The sequence below is a fragment of the Hibiscus syriacus genome, unplaced genomic scaffold, assembly GCF_006381635.1.
Source record: "Hibiscus syriacus cultivar Baekdansim isolate YM2019G1 unplaced genomic scaffold, ASM638163v2 tig00110556_pilon, whole genome shotgun sequence".
NCBI classification, from domain to species: Eukaryota; Viridiplantae; Streptophyta; class Magnoliopsida; order Malvales; family Malvaceae; genus Hibiscus; species Hibiscus syriacus.
In genome coordinates, this window is record NW_024062779.1 from 304104 (window position 1) to 328560 (window position 24457).

The 24457-nt window shown below is 32.9% G+C and overlaps 2 protein-coding genes and 1 long non-coding RNA gene across 3 annotated transcripts; all 3 read right to left on the reverse strand.

The window, feature by feature from the left end:
- Positions 1–3041: 3041 nt before the first annotated feature.
- On the reverse strand, positions 3042–4564 carry LOC120131780 (probable beta-1,3-galactosyltransferase 2). Its single transcript, XM_039148694.1, has 4 exons — positions 4467–4564; positions 4237–4368; positions 3855–3964; positions 3042–3556 (listed from the first exon to the last, which is right to left on the reverse strand). Exons 1-4 carry the CDS (start codon positions 4562–4564, stop codon positions 3384–3386), a joined length of 513 nt encoding a protein of 170 aa, XP_039004625.1. The 3' UTR covers positions 3042–3383.
- A 5522-nt stretch (positions 4565–10086) lies between these two features.
- LOC120131631 lies at positions 10087–10659 on the reverse strand. The gene has a single exon (XM_039148583.1). The coding sequence runs from the start codon at positions 10604–10606 to the stop codon at positions 10106–10108; it is 501 nt and encodes a 166-aa protein (XP_039004514.1). The 5' UTR covers positions 10607–10659; the 3' UTR covers positions 10087–10105.
- A 1790-nt stretch (positions 10660–12449) lies between these two features.
- LOC120131440 lies at positions 12450–13054 on the reverse strand. Its single transcript, XR_005516920.1, has 2 exons — positions 12931–13054; positions 12450–12734 (listed from the first exon to the last, which is right to left on the reverse strand). It is a non-coding gene; the product is annotated as an uncharacterized LOC120131440 (long non-coding RNA).
- Between the last annotated feature and the right edge of the window lie 11403 nt (positions 13055–24457).

The window sequence follows — 24457 nt, forward strand, 5'->3', positions numbered from 1 at the left end:
TTCAGTATTCCTCCCGATTAGATTGCCTCCGGTACAAGGAATCTAATGCGTGCCCTGCTTTGGGTAGCATCTGAAAGGAAGACGAAGTCGATTTTATGCTTTTGCTTGAAGACGGACTCCAGTGGGCTGCCATGAACAGTAAAATAGGCTGATTTGTTGCTCTAGTTTGATAGATTTTTACCTCATATATTAATATATTTTAAAACATTTGGAAACAGATATCTTTAAATATGTTGTGATAATTATCTATTAAAATCTATATATATACAAGTTTAAAATGTTCTTGAATTGGTGACTCTTATAATGTGTAATACTTTTTAATATTAAAATTTATAAATATTTTTTAAAAACGATATTTTTCAAAATTATTAATCACATAAAATATATGTTTAAATATTCTCTTTTACAATTAAATTCACTCAATAAATTTAAAAATTTCAGAGTTATTCTTGATTAACCGTTGGTAAAATGTCTTGGCCATTGGTAAAACTCATAGTTTGGTTATATCAAACTCTTTCAATTAGATGTTTTAAATGTTGAGGAATATATGTGGAACCATTGCTTGAGGTTAAAATCTTGAAATCAAACACCAAAGGATTTGTAGCTTAAAAAGCTTTTTAAATTATTAATGTACTAATGATTTTAAAGTTTTTCCTTTTCTCATCAACCACACATGCACCAAAACTAGTAATTTGAAAGGTTGAACGCCACATGATGTGTAGGTTGAATTTTTGTTAATTATGAATGTACTACCAATATAAAAGCTTTTCCTTTTCTTATCGACCGCACTTGCATCAAACATGCATCAAACATGCATCAAACCAAGAAAGGTTTCGATGTATTCTATACGTAAACCAGAAGTGACACTTTTGTCTGTAAAAAAAATGAAATGAAGCTTTTGTCTTGAATAAAGATTAAACCCTTTTTTTTCTGTGGTTCTTAAGAAGAGTTCTGATGCCACGCATGTAGTGCTGCAATATCTACCTACACATAATAAAAGGAGCAAACCACAAAGAAAGAAAAATAGCTAATTAGCCAGCCTTTGCAGTGAAATCTTGCAGATCTCTTCTGTATATGCAAATTCAGTTCCTTCGAGAGAAGAAAGAGATGCATAGTAGTCAATGTAGCTAGGAGTGCTTGCATTAAGTACTATAAAGGAGAGGGTCCAACAGAGAAACTGGTCCCGTTAAGGAAACTCCATTGAAGAACCTTCCGATGGGTCTATACTGCGAATAATCTCAACCATCGTCTTGTTGCAAAAAATGGGTCAGTGCCACTCTAGGGCATCGTCAACAGGAGAAGATCACGAAGAAGAAGAAGTGCGTTGTGAGGAGGAGAACGAGGACACGTCAAGCAGGAAGAAAGGGTGCTTATCCATGGCTAAGGAACAAAGGTCGAGGTTTTACATATTAAGGAGGTGCGTTATCATGTTACTGTGTTGGCAGAAGTACGGTAAACATTGACTAATTCCCCCCTCACATTTTCTCTTCACCCAATCTCTCTCTGTGTGGCTTACACAGTTTGTGTATTAACCGTCCTTGCATAAATTTGTGCCGTGATCTTCAAGTATCAATAATGTAAAAGCAGTCTACTGCAACTTTATCAATTCCATATAGATCATTGTCAAAATGATGGCTTCTCTAATAAACCACTCGTTCTCTCCGCTTCTTTATCTACAATTTGAGATTAAGTTGTTGATTAATTATGGTTACAGAGAGACTGATCATAGATGCTTACCTATGTCTTGAATAGATGTTGCCATGAAAGCCAACAGACCTGTTAAAAATTGGGGGGAAATGAAAAGATAGTAACAGAGTATAGGACCCAGGGTTTTTCTAGTGGGGAGGACAAGTAAGGAGAGAGATACGAGTATGTTGCAGTGATAGAGAGCACATTTGCAGAGTTTTCACGTGAAAATAGTTGGCAAAAGTGGGGCTGTACTCTTTTCTTTTAGCTGTAAAAGGTGAGGGAGAGATGCAGACATCAATTCACATGAGGAGAGGGACAGATCATTGAGGGGATTGTAGATAGATACAGGTTTCCTCTTGGTAGGACTGGTTGGCGATCCATAACAAATCTGTTATTTGGCTTATTATCTTTTACTATTGCAGTTTGCCTCTCCTTTCTATAGGTTAGTGTTATAATATGTAAATGGAAAAAAAAAATCAAAGAATAAGACAAGGACAGGAGACGAGATTTAACGTGATTCGACATTACCTATCTCTACGGGCGAGATGAATAATAATTCACTATAGATGTGGAAAACACGAAAAGAACAAATACATGATATCACATGTATCCCAAAACCCGGTATAAATACCAAAACCTTGTGTGTATCTCAAAAACTCTCTCAATCCCTACAAAACTATCTCGGTAATATAAACCCCAAAAGTTACTGGGATCCCAAAAAAATTACATCTCTCCAAAATAATTCTCTTTCACTAATTAGGTTAATATATTATTTCTATTTATAAAGTCAAATACTTGATCAACAAGAGTTATTAAACTATAAGAATTATTGCCTAAAACAATTACAATAAAATATAACTTAATTACCAATTATAATTTGAGTCAAAATATATCTGTTAGATTCCCCCAAACTTCTTTTTAGCTAATTTCCCAGCTATTTCTCAATTTTGGGTAAAAACAGAAGTGCAATAACTCCACTAATTCCGTTGCTTCATAATTCAACAAGACATTATTTATTAGCAAAATAATAACTGCATTTTTATGTGGGATCCTTTAAGTGGCGGTAGCCAACTCAATGCATCATATGGAATTGGAAAACAGAAGCTTAGTTATATCTTAGATGTGGTATTAGTGCTATATATATTCACAATCATTCCTCAGTTATTTGATACATTTATCTGTTGATGTAAGATATTTTACAACTTCTTAAACCATTATTGATTATGGTGAAGATATAGAGTTATCCATACATTTTACATTAAGAGTAAACTAGAACGACATCTTACAGTGATGTCTTATCTTTTTCATCAACCGACATGGAACTTAGGAAGAATATAAGGGAGATGTTCCAATGATATAAACCTGTAATTAAATTGATTTTATTGAATAGGAAGCAGCAATATGCTGTCCACAAAGATTAGTCATATAGATCTCATCACCATGGTAGAAAACTTATTAATCCAGCCCTCCACCATTCAAAGAATGAGGTTGAGGCAGCTGTATTGGGGTCGGTATCCTCAGAGGTAGAGGGGTACCCCAGAAGCAAAAAGCAAGGGGTATCTCTAATGTTTTTCTATGGTATAATATACTCTTTACACCTATGGATGCAAATATAAATGTGGGGAAAGGGGAGAAAATTATAGAAAGGGTGACAAAAGCATCTCTGTGCCAGTTCTCCCCATGTATATTTTTCCTCAGGAATAAGTTTTTGTTCCTTGCGTGAAGTTCGTGCTCCATAAAGCATTCTTGTCCTCACCACAACGTTCATGAACCTCCGTAATCCTCTCCACGGACCTGCAAATACCACTGCACCTCCAGTCGAATGAAGCAACACAGATATTACCAGCTTGAGCTTTCCATTCACAATCTGTTCATAAAATGTTTGAAGTTAATTCTTTAATGCTAGTTGAGCAATATGCCACCGATTGAATGTCACACAAACATAATAATAATAGATGCCAATATCTGGCCTCGGATAGGTTCATGCCAATATTGACCAGAGGTTGGAATATCGACATCACAGATCCCATTTATATGCTCAGAGTTCACTCATCATACTTCTCATTTATGACATATTTGGCCAAAACTTCATTTTGTAAACTAAAACAGGCATCCAAGGATGGCCAAAAATAAACTATCCAGCAAGGAAAGTAAAGCTCCCATACCTGGGTGAGTACCACAGCAGTCTCTCCTGTCATCCACATGCTCCACATCTAAACCGATAAACCAAGCTCCCAACGATACATCTTCATTAACATATTTATGCGGTACATTCCTGAGATTGAGCATAGCTATTATCGCCGGAGGCAATAACAAAGGTTTGAAACTTATTGAAGTATCTGAAATTAGAGCTTTAAATTTTACATGTGCAAACTTATAATATACACGATGGCCTGTCACATGCAACTTGAACTAAAGCCTCTTTGGTCTAGTTGCTAGTTCATTAACTGGATAGACAAGCTTCCAGTTAGTTGAACTGCAGCATTAACTCATCGATGATAATAGGCTTGAAACCAAAACAATGAGAAAAGACGTGTAGGAACTCACTGATTTATCAATATGTAAGTGGCCAAATCTTTCGATATAGCGTACAGTTGTCCGGTAGCATGTCGGAAATATTTGTTTCCAACCTCAACCTCGCCAAATTTCCAGTACTCAGGTTCATGGTATTTCACTCCCCTATTAAATAAAGATCATACATACGACAACCAGATATTTCGGATATTTTCAACATCTTAAATATAAACTAATCTGGAAAGCACAGTAACTCAGCTTACTTTCGAGCAAGAACAGGGCCAGACTTCATGCAACCAACACAAACTCGGGGTTTCTTTCTATGTCCAGCTAAAGTCATACCAAGTGTTGCTGCAACCATACAAACTCATTTATGAAGGGGTGGAATAAATTTATTAAAAAGTGTAGCTATGCAATTAATCATAGATCTATAACTTTGAAGCAGAAAATCGTCGTAACTTTTTTGAAGCACGAGCAAAAGGTTTCATTTCCTTTAGATGTTTCTTGGTATGGTGTACACAACCTTTTTCCCTTCATTAACAACTATGATCATCATATTCTTATCCCCAAAATTAGTAACCCTAAATCCATGAAGAATTTCTGCCCTATTAGCCTGTGTACTGTTCTGTCAATCACCTTAAACTTGTCATGGCTAAATGTATAGCCCTTAATCAATGTGTTTTCGTAATTGGAAGAAGGATCTCTGATAATTTTTTTGGTGGCACATGAGCTTTTTCACTATCTAAAGGGCTTCAAAAATGGTCTAAACAAGGGAGCAGCCATTAAGTTAGATATGGGAAAAGCTTATAACAGAGTGAAATGGGACTTTGTTTTTAATATCACGAGGCAAATGGGGTTCTATGAAGACTTTGTGCAGATCATTTACAGATGCATTTCAACTATCTCTTTCCAACTAAGAATAAATGGTCGGATGTCTAGCAGCTTCATTTCGGAGAGCCGGCTACGACAAGGAGATCATTTGTCACCTTATTTGTTTATTTTCTATGCGTAGAACCTTTCATATATTCTACTGGATGCTCAACAAAGAGGTCACATTAAAGGAGTTAAAGCAAACATAAGAGAACCCATAATCTCTCGCCTTCTGTACCCAGACGATAACATCCTGTTCATTAAAAACTCTCAGTAAGAGGCCAGATTAATAAAAGACTTCAGTTTTATGAACAGTCGTCTGGACAGAAAATCAACTTTGACAAATCCAGCATTTTCTTTAGCAACAACACTTTTCCAGAGCACTGAAGGATCATTAGCCAGATCTTGGAACTGGAGGAAAAAGAAGACCCAAGTAACTATCTTGGCTTACCATTAGTTGTTGGGAAGGGAAAATTTTCAACTTTCAATTTCGTTCGGAATAAAACGGCAAAATGAATTCAAGTTTGGACTAAGAACTTGTTATCCTTCGGTGGAAGGGAGATCTTTCTGAAATCAGTGGCCCAGACTCTCCCTACCTATGCGATGTCTTGCTACATTCTTCCTGATGGTATTATTGACGACATTACTTCGCATATTTAGAAATACTGGTGGTCAGGGAAACATGATAAATGCGGCTGGGCTATGGTTCCTTGGGATAAAGTTTACACAGCAAAGCGTCTGGGGGGCTAGGTTTTAGAGATCTGAAACTCTTCAACTTAGCACTGATTGGAAATCAAGTATATCAGTTTCTGCATGACTCGATTTCTCTTGCGTATAGAGTGTTCAAGGCCAAATATTTCCCTAATTCGAGTCTCCTTAATGTTGTACGAGGCGACCGAGATAAAGCATCTTATGCATGGACTAGCATTTGTAAAGAAAATGATGCTCTCAAGGAAGGTTTCTTCTGGAGAATCAGTATGGAATGAAAAACAAGAATGTTTTTGGACAGTTGGGGAGACACATCCCCTATCATTTGGTCTGAAACCTACAGAGATAACTTCGAGATCCCGTTCAAATGTACTGGTTTTATGATTCCTAATTTGTCTAGGTGGGACCCTCGAAAAGTGCAAGGAATCCTCACCAGTGTTGTTGCTAATAAGGTTCTTTCTACGCTAATTGCCCCTACTAGTGAGGATCAACTGATTTAGAGTCATCACAATATGGGGGTCTATTCTGCCAAATCATGCTACAACTGACTCCTTTTAAAGCAGAACATTCCGACGGAACCATGTCTAATTTGGAAGAAGCTTGCTAAACTTTCGACTTTACTGAAAATAAAAATCTTTGGTTGGAGGATATGTCATAGAACACTTCCAACTGGTGAGAGAATGAAACAAGCAAAGCTATCTGATGAAATTTGTCCGATGTGCGGGACGAAAATTGGAACATTGTTGCATGCGCTCAATGATTACCCTAAAACCAAAAAGATTCTTCAGCACTCGAGCCTCAACATAGACATTGTTGATTGGCGGGGGAATGGCTGCAAAGACTGGCTTGAATGGACATCTCTTAAAATGGATCTTGAGGGTCTGACAAGATTGGTGGTGTTATTGTGGAACATTTGGAACAAAATGAATAAATTTGTTCATGATGAGGAGCTTCAAGAAGAGAGGGATGTGGTATTGTCAGCGTGGAATCTTTGCTCAGTATTTGCAGCAGTTAGTCATGACACTCGGGTTTGGACACCCATAGAACCGCTCTTCCACCAGCACTTGGAACAAGCCTCCCCCGGGGACTGTTAAGATTAATGTGGATTGCGCATTTAATCCCTAAGATCGTATTGCCGCTATAGGAGTGGTAGCCAGAGACCACTATGGATTAGTCTTAGGGGGAATGTGCAAACAAATTGATCCCCCTTCACTGTTAAATCCACTGAAGCCGAAGCGATTACTGCTGGAATTCGTTTTGCTGTTGAACAAGGTTGGACAAATGTTATTCTTGAAGTGGACGCTATTTCAATTGTCAATCTGATTAATAATCACATGATGGACTTGTAAACCGTGGGATTTCTACTCAACGAAGCCCGGATGCTACTTGATAGAAAGAAGAGTTTTAAAGTTTTCTATGTTAATAGAGTAGCTAATTGAGATACGCACTTGCTTGCGCAATGGGCTATGTCAAGACCCAATCCTTTGTAGTTTTTTTAGGATGAACCTGAATGTATTAAGTCTACTGTCCAATTCTTATTGGACGCTATTGACATCTATTAATACAACTTTCTCTTTAAAAAAAGAAGAAGAAATGAAGGTCTGGAGTTGAAGCAATTGTCAACTATCAAATCATGAAATAACTTTAGATTTACCCTGGTTTTAGTTTTAGCAGTAGTTGTACGACGTTTTATAAAATACTCAGTTGACCATTTAACTATTTAATTTTTTTGCTCTTATCACATTGATCTTTTAATTTTGTCAACCATATCAATTAATTATTTTATTTGTTCAATCAGACAGCTAACCATTAATATTTAACGAAAATGTAGCAGTTAAAAGGATTGATATATTTTTACATTTAGTCCTTAATATTTATATATTATCTCAATTTGGTCATAAATTAATTTTAATTTAATAAATTAACTATTCAATCAAGATTTGACATGTGTCAGCACAAAAGGTGACACGTGTAATCAACTAATTGGATAGAAAATAAAGGTAAACTAATCAGTAGTTTTAGCAGTAGTTGAGCGACATTATTATATAAAAGGGTAAACTACACAGTTGACCACTTAACTATTTAACCCTTTTAATTTTGTCATTGATCTTTTAATTTTGTCAACCACACCACTTAATTATTTAATTTGTTCAATCAGACAACTAGCCATTAATATTTAACGAAAATATTGATGTGGTAGTTAAAAGAATTAATATATTTTTACATTTAGTTCTTAATATTTATATATTCTCTCAAGTTGGTCATAAATTAAATTAAATTTAATAAATTAATCATTCAATCAAGATTTGACATGTGTAGCGTAGGAGCATGACATGTGTTGTTAGTGACACATGTCAATACATTATTGAAGGATTTTTTATTAATTTAAATTTATTTAATTAAATAGATTTTTATCCAATCAAGAGGTGACACGTGTAACCAACCGATTGGATAGAAAATAAAGGGGATAAAATTGCTCTTGGGTGAAATTAAACCTGAGACCAAATGGAAGGATAAAAAACGCCTCAACCAACCACTACACCAAGCATCCCAATGGTTTACTACTTACAACAAATTGTATTTATCCTTTTTAAAGCTTGATAATGGTAAAAGAAAATAGAAATAAAAATAAATTAAAATTAATTTTTTTAATATTTGATTCAAGTTAATCTATTAGTAAATTAATTATTGTTGATTATAAAAAATATTTTTTTATATACTTTACATCAAAATTATTAAAAAAATAAAAATAAATTTAAAAGATGTTAAATTTATATATTGAGAATGTAAAACAAAATATTTTAATAGAATATACTATATATTGAGAATGCAAAAAATTATATATAATCATTGAAAATAAAAATTTAATCTAATTAAAATTATAATTTTTTATTTTAAATATTTTCTTTTAAATTTTGGAAAATAAAGCGAACGATGTTTGGTAGAAAAATAAAGTTCAGACTAGTAATAACTATATATAAAATCATGAAAGTTGTTAACCAGAGCGGGGTTTGTCCTAGTGGTTTGAGTGCATTTACTTATTCTTATGGTCCTAGATTCAATTCTTCCCAAGAGTAATTTTTATCCCTTTTATTTTCTATCCAATAGATTGGTGACACATGTCACCTCTTGATTGGATAGAAAATTATTTAATTAAATAAATTTAGATTAATAAAAAATATACTCCAATCATGTATTGATTGACACGTGTCATACTCCTATGCTGACACATTTCAAATCTTGATTGAATGGTTAATTTATTAAATTAAATTAAATTTATGACCAAATTAAGAGAATATATAAATATTAAGAACTAAATGTAAAAATATATCAATTCTTTTAACTACCACGTCAACATTTCTGTCAAATAGTATGATTAAACAAATTAAATAGTTAAGTAGTGTAATTAATAAAATTGAAAGATCGGTGACAAAAGTATAAGTGCTACATAATTAAGTACTACCTTGCATTTTATAAAATATGTTTTATAAAACACGAGACCCACCAACATTTTGAGATAAAACCATTTAATATTATATAAAATCAATAATAAATGTATAAAATTTGTTTTTCGTAAAATATGAGATTTGACCTCGTTTTGTAAAAACGCAAAGTCATCCTATGTTAATAATTTGTGGATATTTTTTTAACAAATCTGATTTAGGTTATTTCTTAAAAAAAATTGGGTTTTTAATATAATAACACCTAGTTGAGCACTAAAGACATGTTTATCCAGACTTTGCTGTAAAATATTTAACACCTAAATAAATAAAATAGCAATAACAGATCAAGCAACTAATGTCGGTGGCTAATAAAGAAAGACAGGTCAAATTTGGTCAGGGCAGTGTTTGTATAGTCACATAGAGGCTTTACTGATGAGTCCACTCATCTTGCATTATAACCATAAAAAAATAACGCAAAAGATATAAAATTTTACTAACTATTATGCTAAAAGATAGGGAGAAGAACGAGTACAAAGGATAAAACTTTGATGATAAATGATTAACTAATTCTCTTTCCTGCTAAAAGTGCACTCCAACCGTATACAGAACATAAACCCTTTTCCACTACCAGACAAATACTCGGAGGCCGCCACCATTCGTTGTTTCTTTTTTACCATTCTTTAAAAATCATGCAAAAAGGCAGCTCCGATGAAGATCCCATGTTCTCGAATCTCGACTCCAAAACTTCATTACATGGCTACAACATAAAACGAGCAAAAGTGGATAAAAGCAAAAAGGTTACACGAAAAATTATAAATGCAAAATGAAGATGTGATGATTTGGTTTGTGGAACTGTTGATGAAATGGTGAGACATTTATTCCTACTCGAGGAAACCTGTTTTTGTCAAAACTGCATTCCTTACTTTGCTGAGGTCCCTGCCTTTAAGCGTCCTTCCAATTCCTTCACAAACCGAGAATGAAGAAATCTGACTCCTCGCAAGCTTCTTATCTAGCCATTCATGTGGAGGAACCATATCATCATCATCTTCGACATAAAACATACCATCATCGCCATTATCATCAACCCATGTCCCTTTCCTTGATGACGAATCCACGTTTCCATGCTTGCCATATACCTTGGACCAATCAGGGATGTTCAATGGAGCCGATGATTGCTTAGCAATCTTGGTTTCATGCTTTGCTGATAAGCTGCTGCCGTTGCTAACCCTTGGGATCCTTCTTGGTGCGCTTTGGAGCCGCCATGCAGAGGAAGAACTCGAGGAGTAGTCCCTAGGTTTCCTCGGTGAGGGGCTTGAATCTTCCTCTTCCCCATTATAAGACCACATTTCTTCTTCATTGAAATCTCCATGCCAGTCTGCCATGACTTCGTTCCTAAAAAAGAGAAGGGAGAAAAAAAAGATTCAATATTTGAATGTTAATAAGAAGGAAAAAAGTCACAGTGCATATAAATACGAGGGGGGATGTTTATTTATTCAGTTTCATGATGTTTTGTGTTGCTATGCAACTAGATAAATCTGAGTTTATTTTTTGGGAACAAAAAAGGAGGGAAAGAAGAAAGAGAATAATATCAGGAATCTAGCTTGCCTTCGTTTCAATAGCCTCCAAAAACAACCCAGAGCTTTTCAAAGATATCACAAATGGGTGCTTTTTGCTTAACCCCAAAAACCAACCAGAGAAGAGAAGAGAAGCTGTGGGAATACTTCCAAAGAAGATCACAGATTCCAAGAACCTCAAAATAGTACCCTAAATAGCAGAGGAGGAAAAAGACAAGCATAGATGTAAATGAGATCATTTCATCTCTCATTTTCCCCAACTTTTATCCCCTGTGGTCTATTATATTCCAGTCTGATCAAATTAGAAAGTTTAGAAACAAACCATTAGACACTATTCCGTAAATTTACCTCCAATTTCCCATGGTTTCTGTAAAGGCGGGTTTGGCTATGGCAGGTGGCACCCACAGAAAAAGAAGAATAGAGATGGGTTGTACTACAGAGGCATTGAATAAATCCAGGAAGCAAGGCTTATCTCAGAGCATATTTACCAACTAAAGAAACTAGTCAGTTTTGAGAGTGAAGACTGGTATACAAGAACTTGAGTGTGGATTTATAAATATTTGGAAATCAATGAAAAGACTGGGCTGTGATTGGAAAAAAGGTGGAAGAGGAGGATTTGACTGACCAACTTCACTGATTCCCGTAACCTTATCCTCAACTTACACCAGTATCTTAACTCATTCAGCTTTAGCAAAGATAATGATAAAATCCATTTCAAGTGTGAAGGGTATGGAAACTTGAGGTTGAGGCAAATTTTGGTTTCTAGGAGAGGGTGCTTACGGAGTAAAAGCATCTGGTTGGGCGATGGTTGCATTGATAAACGTGGTGGCCTTTGTTTTTGTTGAGCTCAGTATTATGATCATCAATTTTTAACTGAGTCATCCATTTAATATAATCACTACTTCCTTCTTCGATGCTTCCCTGGGTTTTGGGGATATGTGAATGTGAGTGGAAGGGCTCTTATTAACTCAAATCAGGAGCTATAATGTTGGACAATGACCAAAGAGAGATGGTTGAGGATAAGGCAAAAAAAAAAAGTAAAGCTTTTTACCACCTCTTCTGAGTTTCTTGGTAATTCAGTTACTTACGATTAGATCAAATAAACATAATTCATGTTGGATAGGTATTCATGTCCCCTTGAAAAACTTATACTAAATGACAAAAGAAATGATAATAACCAAATTTAACCCATGGAAAATGCTTTATCTCTTAATCATATACCACAAGCATCACATAACTAAAATCAATATACATTTTCACTAACCTGTTATAATGTTCAGCATTAAAATCATGAATCTTAAATTGTATTATATTCTTTTCTGAAGAAAAGATAACATATATTGCTTTAGCCAGAAATGGCATCATCCACTACAAGATGTAAAATGCTATTAAGAGAATCATAATAAATAAACAAAGGCGACCTAAGGTTAAGAGCCGAAACAGCTAATGTGTGTGCCGCCATGTTCGCCAATCGCCGGATTCCACGAATGGTAGGTCGAGGATTGGCATGGTAAGCTTGAACCGTGATCCAAAATGAGTGGACCCCTTTTTTTACTTTACCGTATCATTTCATCGACGTAATTAACAACAGTCAAGAATTTGTAGCTCTGGAGAGTGATACGTATTTCATTTCCCGCCCCCCCCCCCCTAAATTTTGAAGAGAGGCTATTGCTTTATGATACACAAAAATGGATGGAACGGTTTTAAGTGCTAAAACTATGGCAGTAAAAGATAGGTATAATTAAACAATGTACAAAAGCTATTGGAGATGGTAATAATCAGGCATCTTTGCTTAATCGGCTTCTAGTATTTCTTTGCCGCATGGTACAGCTCCATGTAATCAAGCGCAGGCCGGTTCCAAGACCAGTCTTGCTCCATCACCCTCTTAAACAATGAGTAAAACCAGTCCCGGCCATCGTACCAAGCAGAGATTTCCCTAGATTATAAATTAATGATTTGGTAATAAAATGTACAACTCAAATCAATCATATATATTTAAAACATAGATGGTAGGAATGTGTGTGAGCAGGAGGAAACGAGAACAAATGCAGCAAATGCTATGTCTTCCGGAAACTAAATGCAACGAAGGAATGGATGAACAAGTGCACCTACAACAGTGCTGCGAAACTCACCTATCGAGGGCATAATCGACTCCACCACTATCAGCTCCATCGAAATTAAACCATTGGGTTCAAGACCTTGTGCTTCAGCTCTAGCTTTATCGTTGTCCACGTCGAATACAGTATCATACAGTCCTTGAAAAAAAGTAATGGAAACACAACGTCAGTACACTTTGAGATGATCTAACTTCCAAGACCAAAGGCTAAATAAGATTCATGTAAAATAACGTCTCCATTTTTCATCCAAGAAAAACAAAAAATCAATGAAAATCAGACACAATTTGTAAAACATAAGAGAAATCTTGATGTATGTAATTCATAATGAATATGAACTTCAATGCCCCCGTAACAGATCATCCACATATCAATACATCTCCGTAATTAAGTCGTTAGAATAATATCGTTCAGAGGTATCAAAATTATGGACTTAAGATGAGCATGCACCTCCCGTTTTACGAACAACTGGTATGGAGCCATATCTCATTGCTGTCAGTTGTGTCAGTCCACAAAGCTCAAAAATAGAGGGAACCAGAATGAAATCAGCACCGGCATATATATATGTAAAAATAGTCAAATAAGAAAATAAAAAATAAAGAACAGATCAAAACCGCTTGGATTATATTGCAAAGCAAGATATCAGTATGCTGCTTCATAGAAAAAAAATAAATAATAAACTTTAATGGTGCAAACCAAGTGAGAAAGAGGTTCATCTTAGGTCAGAACAAGGCGAGCCCGATCCCCATGAGTTGTACTGATGAAAGCTCCCCACATTTTGTAAACTTATAACGTTCTAAATTATTTTATGTTTTAATCATGGTTAAACTTGATGGATGTGGTGAATGTTTTAAAAAAATGATTAGCCACTTTGGTAATTCGTGTGACATTTTAATCCCCGAGGTTGAATCAAATTAGGGTGTTACATGTATTGTATAAATGAGTGTAAAGCAGCTAAAGTTAGACAATAAAGTTTATTTTTTTGTTTATATATACAAAATCTCGTTATGATATCAGAGAATTGAAACTCTTCGAATTCAGTAGATTCAAGTCGGTTCATCAAGTGATGATCCTAGCAGTGAGTACTACATACATCCTAATGAATCTTCATTAGTCTTGACTTCTGCGATATTGAGTGGGTGTAACTATCATAGTTCGGTCAGATCTATGCGAATGTCCTTGATCTCCAAGAACAAGCTTCATTTCATTGATGGTTCGATTAAGAGACCAAAACGGGAAGATCCCAAGTATCGAGCATGGTTGAAATGTAACAATCTATTGATTTCTTGGTTACAAATAATGTTGAGTTCAGAGATTGGACAAAGTGTGATACAGATAGACTATGCATACGATCTTTGTTTTTCTGCCAATAATTTTTTTCTGTAACAATAATTATAAGTTATAGTTACAAAACATGTCACTCTATAACTTTTGCTTTTGAGTCAACAACTGGAGGAAAACATTTGTAATACCCCAAATTTTTTGCTAGTGACCAAAATGTAAGTCCAAAATGTAAGTTTTGAAAGTTTATTGGTCAAAGTATAAACTTTGTAAAAGTTTAGGGACCAAAAATGAAATTTTTAAAAGTTATATTTGGCCCGTAAATGAATATTTTATTCCAAATTGACATTTTCATGGGAATCAAATTTGATTTGAGATTTGTATTAAAAGCTATAAAGTAGTAAAGTTCGATAAGGATTAGGATAATCGGATCGAATTGGAATTTCACAAAAAATTGAAAGATTATAGAAAAGGGTTAGAAATATTATTTCCATAATTTAGAATGATGAAATTCAACATGGATCAGTGTAATTAAGGTTGATTTTTCATGTTAAGCCAAAAATGTGAAATTTAGTGACTAAATTACAATTTTCAAAAATTGCAAAGGATAAAGTTGGAAAGTTAATTTTTGTTGGTTCATCTTTAACTTTGGAATATTAAAATGGAAGATAATGTAATCTAAAATTGAAATTATCATGTTTCATTAAGGGCAAAATGATAATTTCATATTAATTGAATTTTAAATTCAATTTTATTAAGTTAAGCCAAGTATATTATGATAATTAATAAGAAAAATAAAGAAATTTTCAGCCTTCTTCAAGCTCTCCAATGTGAACCACCATAGCTACATTTCGATAAATCTTGTACGTGCATTGAGAGTTAGTGGTATGATTGGCATGCCATAAGGTAGAGTAATTTTGTATTTTGCACTATAAGTGTGTTATGGTACCTTTGTGTACACATATCTTGTAATATTTGTGTGTTCTGGCACCAATGGTTCATTCTGTTATGGCAGTTACGACTGCATATTATGCACACCTTATTCTGACTTGTGTACCTAGTATTCTCAGTTGTGTACATTAGGTTATCTGTTAATGTTCTGAAATATGCAGGAATGATTGATTCATTGAAAGTAAATCTTTCTTTGAATATTTTTATCTGTGAATATGGAAATGGGCGTTCTGAAATAATAATAATTTTAGGTTTCTGATGAAAGAAATAATTTTTCGGTCTGTTATATGTTCTTATTTTTTTATGAGACATTTTCTGTAAGAAATATTTATTTATTTATGTCAATATGATTTATTTATTATAAATAATGTCTCACTAAGTTGTTACTTAGCATATGAATATTTTCATGCGCAAGTAAAGGAAAAGATCGGTCAGTGGAGTATAGAGTATAGTGGGCATCATTTTTTGCGGATTACACCTATTCCAGTATTAGTACGGTATTTACCGCTTTTGACTTATCTAGTTGGCATGTATATTAAATATATGTTTGTTGCTCTAATACACTAATTTCATAAGTCGGGTTGTATTATATAAATTAGTATAAGTGGTGTGCATGTTATTAGATATTATTAATATTTTGCATGAAAAGTAATTATTAAACTATAGTTATATCATTATTAAAATGAAATTTTAAGAAGGCAAATTTAGGTAGTTTTGTTTTAAATATGAATTAGTATTAAACTGCCAAGTTATTATCTTAAATCAGATATGATTTTAAGATCAAAGTATTAAATTTTATATTAAGTGATTAATAAATTATACGAAAAAGGGCAATTATGAATAAGTTTCAAAAAAGGATTAAAATTTTACCCGTTTTGTTTAGTAAGTGTTTACAAGTTAGTTTACATCTTTAACTCGTAATTAAATATGTTTATGGGTTAAGGGTGTTACAATATTTGTGACTATACATTTTGTCACTATAATTAAAATATATAACTACAAACAAAACTTTCACGAAAAACTTGAATCTTATTATTTGTTGTGATAATTTTTTCTTGTTATAATTACTAAAACTTATAGTCACAAAACTTGTCACTATATGTCATTTTTTTTGCGCAAAAAAAAGAGGAAGCATTTGTGACAAAAAATGGTAACAAAATATATTTTGTGACCATATGCTACACAAATTTGTTAATTGTGACAAAATATTTCAACGATTTTGGTTTTTGTTACAATTATATATATTTTTCTAATTTAATGTGAATCTTATTTTTTTTGTCACAAAAAATTATTAGTAGTGACAAAAATAATTTTGACAAAATTAAATTTGTCACAATAATAGAAATTCTTATAGTGTTGCTGTCAGTCCTATGGTGTAACTGTAAACATGACAAGTTTCATAATTGTCAAATAAATCATCTTTTTATCGGATATTTATGCTAAGAAAGCAATGTAGAGAAGAAGTGTAACATCCCAAACTATGGGTTAGAGACTAAATGGTAAAGTTTCAGAAATTTGGTGATTAAAGTAGAAGAATGGATTAGTTCAATGATTTATATGGGAATAAATCCGAAAAGTTGTTAGTAATTATCAAATGAAGTAGAGGGCAAAATGTTCATTTGACTAACAAATGAATTAAAAATAGATATGATAAGGATATATATGTTAGAGGGGATAAGGATGAAGAGATATTCTCTTCATCATCATCATCATCTTCTTCTTCATGTACGAGAGAGAGAAGAGCCAAGCTTGCAAAGGTAAGATTCCTTGTTAGCTGATTATTTGTTAATTTTAAGAGTGGGTTTTGATCATTAGGTAATACTTAAGTTATGGAAAGCTTAAGTTGTCCTAAAATCAAAAGATAAAGAAGTTATGAAAGATTAAAGAAAATGAGTTTCTTAAGGAAATTCTGGAAAAGAGTTAGTAAGTGAATTTTGAGAAGGAATTTGACTTGTCATCAATCTAATTAAGGAATATGGAGTGTTAGAATTAGATTTAAAACATGTTAAAAATCTAGTATGATTCTTGAAGTTAATAAAGAGGAGAGGATATTAAGGTTAAAGACGAGATAATTGATTATAAATGAGTTTAAACATATATGAAAGTTAGGAATATGAAAGGGGATGAATATGAAGCATTTGAGTGAAGAGTTGATGATTTTCGGGTTCAAAAAGAGGTTCTGGGCAGAGTGCATCGATGCACATTCATAGTGCATCGATGCATCAAGGTTAAAACCCAGAAATTATTTGAAGGTGTATCGATGCATTGGTAGTGCATCGATGCACTCTTTTAAAATAAAAACATCGAATGCAATTCATGCATTGATGCATAAGTAGTGCATCGATGCATACCAGTAATAATACAACATCGAATGCATTTTATGCACCGATGCATCAGTAGTGCATCGATGTATACTTTCATTGAAAGATGAAATTGTCATTTTTCTTAGTCTAAGGAGTGAACCATCAGAGTATATTAGTTATAATACTAATATAGATTTATGTATGATGATGTAGATATAGAACGTGATCCCGTTCCGGATCAATTGAAGGATTATAATCGAATCAAGCAAAGCTAAGGTGAGTGCAATTTAATTTGTACTTATATTATTGAATAAACATTTGGCTTGCGATGAGCCAGTGATGGAGTTACTATAGTAAGAAGTAAATCCTAAAATGTTATTTGATTGGTGATCAATGTTATGATTTGTGTGATTATGAGATATATAAGTTATATGGAAAGTATATGTGAAATAAGATATGAGCTTATATGAATATGTGATATGAATAAAACTATAAGAAATGATTTATGTGAATACATGCATTTGTGATGCGTGTTATATGATATTAGATATATGTTTACACATACATATGGTATGTGACCGAAGAGAATGAACATGTGATTATAAGATCAATGATTACACGTACATTTGGTACGTGACTGAAAAGAAGATATATGTTCATAAGAGAAAGGATATGAATAAGTAAATTGAACTGTTCTGAATGTTAATGCACATGTTATGTGATAAGAAAGCTAGTGGTATAGTTGGCATGCCAAGGGTCGAGGGTTACCTATGTTCTTCGGACATATGAACTGTTTACCTATGTTCTTCGGGACATATGGAATGTTTACCTAGGTTCTTCGGGATCTATGGACTGGTCCTTCGGGACGAATACTGAACTAAGGTTCGGTGCCCCATGAGGGAATTGATACGAGCTGTGGTGACAGCATTAGTGCACAACCTCAATGTACTCACATACCTTAAGTTCTCAAATGTATACATGGGCTAATGCAAGGGCTTTAAAGATAATAAATAACTTGTTATGATACTATATATATGCTTTGTTGTGAAATGACATGGATACTCGATGGTGAGTATAGAAAGGTTCAATATATGCTTACATGATAGAAAGAAATTAGTAATAATGATATGAGTACTAATAAGTATATTAATGATATTTGTATAAGTATGCATTATGTTATATGAAATGGTTTGTGATTTTATTATATGTTTTATATGCCTCACTAAGTCAACGACTTAGCGTGTAAGTGATTTACACGTAGGTATGGAGAGGAGTAAAGAGCGATGTGGAGTAAGACAGGTCAGTTCTCCTACTCAATGTCAGATCAGAAAAGAGGTGATTAATGTACTTTAATATATAAAGTTCTAGTTGGCATGTATTCAAAAGAATATATTGTATAAACTCTGAATAGTTTTGTAAACGTTTTGAATAAGTTGAATGTTATAAAAGTTTTTAAATTACTCAATATTTTATACGAATAAATGTTTGAAAAGTCAATGTGACACTTTGGACTCGTATTCGGGTCGGATACGGGTTGGGGGTGTTATATTTAATGGTATCAGAGCTACGGTTTAGCCGATTCTAGGCTTAAATCGAAGTCAGAAGTGTTTTAAAAAGTATACATGCTAAATCAAAGTGAAAAATTCTGATCTGATAGTGTAAGGAGCATGCTGTCTTGCTAATAAAAATAGATTATTATGTGATAATAAAAATATGATAATAAGAGCTTCGAAAGAAGTGAAAGGTAATATGTAACATCCAAAACTATGGGTTAGTGACTAAATGGTAAAGTTTCAGAATTTGGTGATTAAAGTAGAAGAATGGATTAGTTCAATGATTTATCTGGAAATAAATCCTAAAAGTTGTTAGTAATTATCAAATGAAGTAGAGGACAAAATGGTCATTTAACTAATAATGAATTAAAAATAAATATGATAAGGATATATGTTAGAGGGGATAAGGATGAAGAGATATTATCTCATCTTCTTCTTCTTCTTCATGTACGAGAGAAAGAAAGAGCCAAGCTTGCAAAGGTAAGATTCCTTGTTAGCTGATTATTTGTTAATTTTAAGAGTGAGTTTTGATCATTAGGTAATACTTAAGCTTATGGAAAGCTTAAGTTGTCCTAAAATCAAAAGATAAAGAAGTTATGAAAGATTAAAGAAAATGAGTTTCTTAAGGAAATTCTGGAAAAGAGTTAGTAAGGGAATTTTGAGAAGGAATTTGACTTGTCATCAATCTAATTAAGGAATATGGAGTGTTAGAATTAGATTTAAAACATGTTAAAAATCTGGTATGATACTTGAATTCAATAAAGAGGAGAGGATATTAAGGTTAAAGACGAGATAATTGATTATAAATGAGTTTAAACATGTATATGAAAGTTAGGAATATGAAAGGGGATGAAATATGAAGCATTTGAGTGAAGAGTTGATGAATTTCGGGTTCAAAAAGGTTCTGGGCAGAGTGCATCGATGCACATTCATAGTGCATCGATGCATCAAGGTTAAAACCCAGAAATTTGTTTGAAGGTGTATCGATGCACAGGTAGTGCATCGATGCACTCTTTTAAAATAGAAACATCGAATGCAATTAGTGCATCGATGCATCCCAGTGATAATACAACATCGAATGCATTTTATGCACCGATGCATCAGTAGTGCATCGATGCATACTTTCATTGAAAGATGAAATTGGCATTTTTCTTAATCTAAAGAGTGAACCATTAGAGTATATTAGTTATAATACTAATATAGATCTATGTATGATTATGTAGATAAAGAACGTGATCCCGTTCTGAATCAATTGAAGGATTAGAATCAAAGCAAAGCAAAGCTAAGGTGAGTGCACATTATTTAGTATATGATGTTAAATGGAAAATAAGACTTATGATAAGTCTATTTCCAATAGTAAAATGCATGAATTCATAGAGGTGTGTGTTTGTTATGATTTATATGTGTGCATGAGTATATGTGTTATTGATATGATTCTATGATCATAGGATGTAAACTATGTGATAAGTGACTATATGAAATTATATGAGAACAAGAGATGATAATGATTTACATGTCATGAAAACCAGAGAAGTGTTATAGCAAAGTGACATATGTGATAAATGAATGATATGAAAAGTGAGAAAAACAAAGTATGGTTATATAGGGTAATATAAGAATAACTCATAGGTTATATGATAAAGATGGAACCATATAGGAACATTAATTGAGTACTTGATAATAAGTCATAAGGTTATATGCATAGATAATATAAGTTATAAGAGAATATATGAATATCAAATAAGTTATGAGATAAGTTATATGACATTGATATATAGGCTAAATGAAAGAATACATATATAAGTTATATGTTATTTTATATGCTATGGGATATACCCATGAACATATGTGATATGATATATATGGTTTATGCGATATAAAGTGTATATGTGAAATAACATGATAGGTGATAAAACCGTGCCTATATGATTATGTGTTATATGTACATGATATGACATGCGAGCTACATGAACAAAATGAGAAATGATATAAGTCATATGAAATGATCTACGTGAATACATGCACTTGTGATACATGTGATGATATGAGATATATGGTTACACATACATGTGGTATGTGACAGAAGAGAAATAACATGATATGAAATGTTATAAATGATAATGCTCCATGTTATGTGATATGAGAGTTAGGGGTATAGTTGGCATGCCAAGAGTTGACGTATACCTATGTTCTACGGAACATATGGACAGAATTACCTATGTCTTTCGAGACATATAGATACCTATGTTCTAAGGAACATATGGACAGTTTACCTAGGTTCTTCGGAACCTATGGACAGTTACCGAGGATCTTTATGACCTCTGGATAGGTCCTTCGGGACATTTATATGAGCTGGGTGATAGCATATGTGTGCACAACCTCAATGTACTCACATACCTTAAGTTCTCACTAGTGTATATAGGCTAATAAATTAAACATATAAATGTGATATGTAGACATGTGTTTATAAATGGTTATCAAAAGTAAGTGGTTTGAAATGTGTTACATGAACATGATGTTATATGTTTTCTTATGATAATGATAGAGATTATGATAATGATGATATATGTTTATATGCTTTATATAAAATATTATATGTTTATATGTCTCACTAAGTCATCGACTTAGCGTGTGATTGTTTCACACGTAGGTTGGAAAGCGAAAAGAGAAGTAAAGAGGAACAAGACAGTCAGTTCTCCTTATCGAATGTCAGATCAGAAGAGAGGTGAATAATATGTATTTTTGTATATATAAGTTCTAGTTGGCATGTAATCAAAAGAATATATTGTATAAGCTCTGAATAGTTTTGTAAATATTTTGAATAAGTTAAATGTTATAAAAGTTTTAAAATTACTCACTATTTTTACGACAACAAATGTTTGAAAAGTCAATGTGACACTTTGGACTCGTATCCGGGTTACATTTAATGGTATCAGAGTTACGATTTAGCCGATTCTAGGCTAAATCGAAGTCAAAATTATTTTAAAAAGTATACATACCGACATAAAGTAGAAATTTTCTGATCTGATAGGTTAAGGTGTACTGTCTTGTTAATAGAGTTAAATTATTATGTTAAATAAGATATGTGAATACCAGAGAATGATTTATGAAATTTATATATGTTTATATAATATGATGGATATGTGAACATATGCAATTGACATATGTTATACAATATGAATTGGATGAGCATATGAACACGTGATATGTGATAGAAGAAATATGAGCACATGAAATATGAGAGTTTCCAAAGTGAAACACAAGGCTATAGACCTGAAGGTAATAACATCACCTGCCCTGGCCAGGCAGGAGAAGAGTGAAAACCTCAGGGAATGCCTGTATAAGATTAGAGAATGATTCATGATGTTGAATGATATTCGATGTGTTTACAATGTTATATTTTGTTAACTCATAGAATGAATGTATTGAGATAGTTAAAGATTTAGGAGCACCTAAGTTCAAGGGTGGATTTGAGGAAGGTTCTATTGTTATAGACCTTTGTGATATGATATAAGGTTTTCATTTCTTCAAAGTGGAGATGTTGAATTGAGTAGTTTTGTTACTACTTTGGTAAGTTAGAGTATGGTGGACAATTGTCACCATAAGAACGTTAAAAGATTAAATGATGTGATTAGAATTGTATAAGAGTTCAAGAATAAGTGCATTGATGACCAGTTTATAGACATATGAAACTGGAATACACGAGCTTGAAACAAGAAATACACCTTGTATGAGTATGATTATAAGTTTTAAGCTAAGCAGAATTGCTGCTGAGTTAATTTCGACTGAAAATGATACATGTGATTTGTTGTTTAGGACTTGCGCCTTAAATTAAAGAGTGTTACTGGTTTTGAATTTGTTATCGTTTCAAGAAATGGTTAATTGTGTTAAAGCTTTAAAGAGAAAGAGCTCAGAATGAAAAGTTGGAGAATAAAAATCCATATGATTAAGAGAATTGGTGCTTCATAGAGTTCAGTACCATCAAAGAGAGGTAGAGATTCTGGTTTTTAACTTCATATAAGGTATGAATTAGTTGATTCTCTGCTAGAGAATCAATCTGATGAGAGTCAGACAGACTCAATTAGTATGGTCTGGTACTGAAAGATTAAATATGATAAAGGGTTAAGGAAGTGCAGATTATAAGTTTGATTAGAAGTAAGAAAGTATGTAAGGTTATATGAAGAGATTATGCGTATCGTAATACAGACAAGGATGAAAGAATGAGTAAAAGTTTGGATTGTGGTGATTAATTAGAAAATGAGGAAAGAAATCAATTGATTGTTTTTTTGATTTTGAGTGATAGAATTGATGTTACTGTATACAGGATAAGTAACATTATATGAATGAAATCAGAGTTATGAATTTGAAACAAATAGTATTGTGTATAAGAAAGAGTGGATATGATAAGGATTTGTACTTTAGAATGAAAGAGTTAGCGTTGACTACAAGATTTTATGATGAAATTGTATTGGATATAGTTGTATATTTTGATTACGTAAATGTGATATAGTGAATGAGGATTCGTATGGAAGTGTAAATGATAAGTTCGATATAGAACACGAAAAGTGTGCATGGTGATGTGAAAATATTGTTTGACTCCTTAAAGTATATGTTTTAATCACAATTGAGATATTTAAAGTTGTGTTTTGGTCAAATGATGACGAAATACAAGTTTGGTATGGTTATAAGTAATTAGAGAGTTATGAAGAAATAGATGGATTTGATAGATGATGAGATGGATGTCACTGTCAACGTGATGAGTGACATTATATGAATTTTAGAAAGGTCAAAGGAAAAATGCATAATCAATGAGAGAAACAACAATGGATTGGTATTACTGGTTATGTTTATATGATAGCACAAAGATGAATGTAAAACGAAAAACATAGTTGGAAACTAAAGGATTGAAAAGTAAGTTTCTGATGATGACAAGAAAGAATAGTCAGGAAGCACATAGAAATTAGAAGATATGTTCTTATTAAGATGTGCAGTGAAAATTCGAGGACGGATTTCTTATAAGGAGGGGAGAGTTGTAACATCCAAACTATGGTTAGTGACTAATGGTAAGTTTCAGAATTGGTGATTAAAGTAGAAGAATGGATTAGTTTAATGATTTATCTAGAAATAAATCCTAAAAGTTATTAGTAATTATCAAATGAAGTAGAGGGCAAAATGGTCATTTGACTAATAAATGAATTAAAATAGATATGATAAGGATATATATGTTAGAGGGGATAAGGATGAAGAGATATTCTCTTCATCATCATCATCATCTCTTCTTCTTCTTTCTTCTTCTTCTTCTTCATGTACGAGAGAGAGAAGAGCCAAGCTTGCAAAGGTAAGATTCCTTGTTAGCTGATTATGTTAATTTTAAGAGTGGATTTTGATCATTAGGTAATACTTAAGCTTATGGAAAGCTTAAAGAAGTTATGAAAGATTAAAGAAAATGAGTTTCTT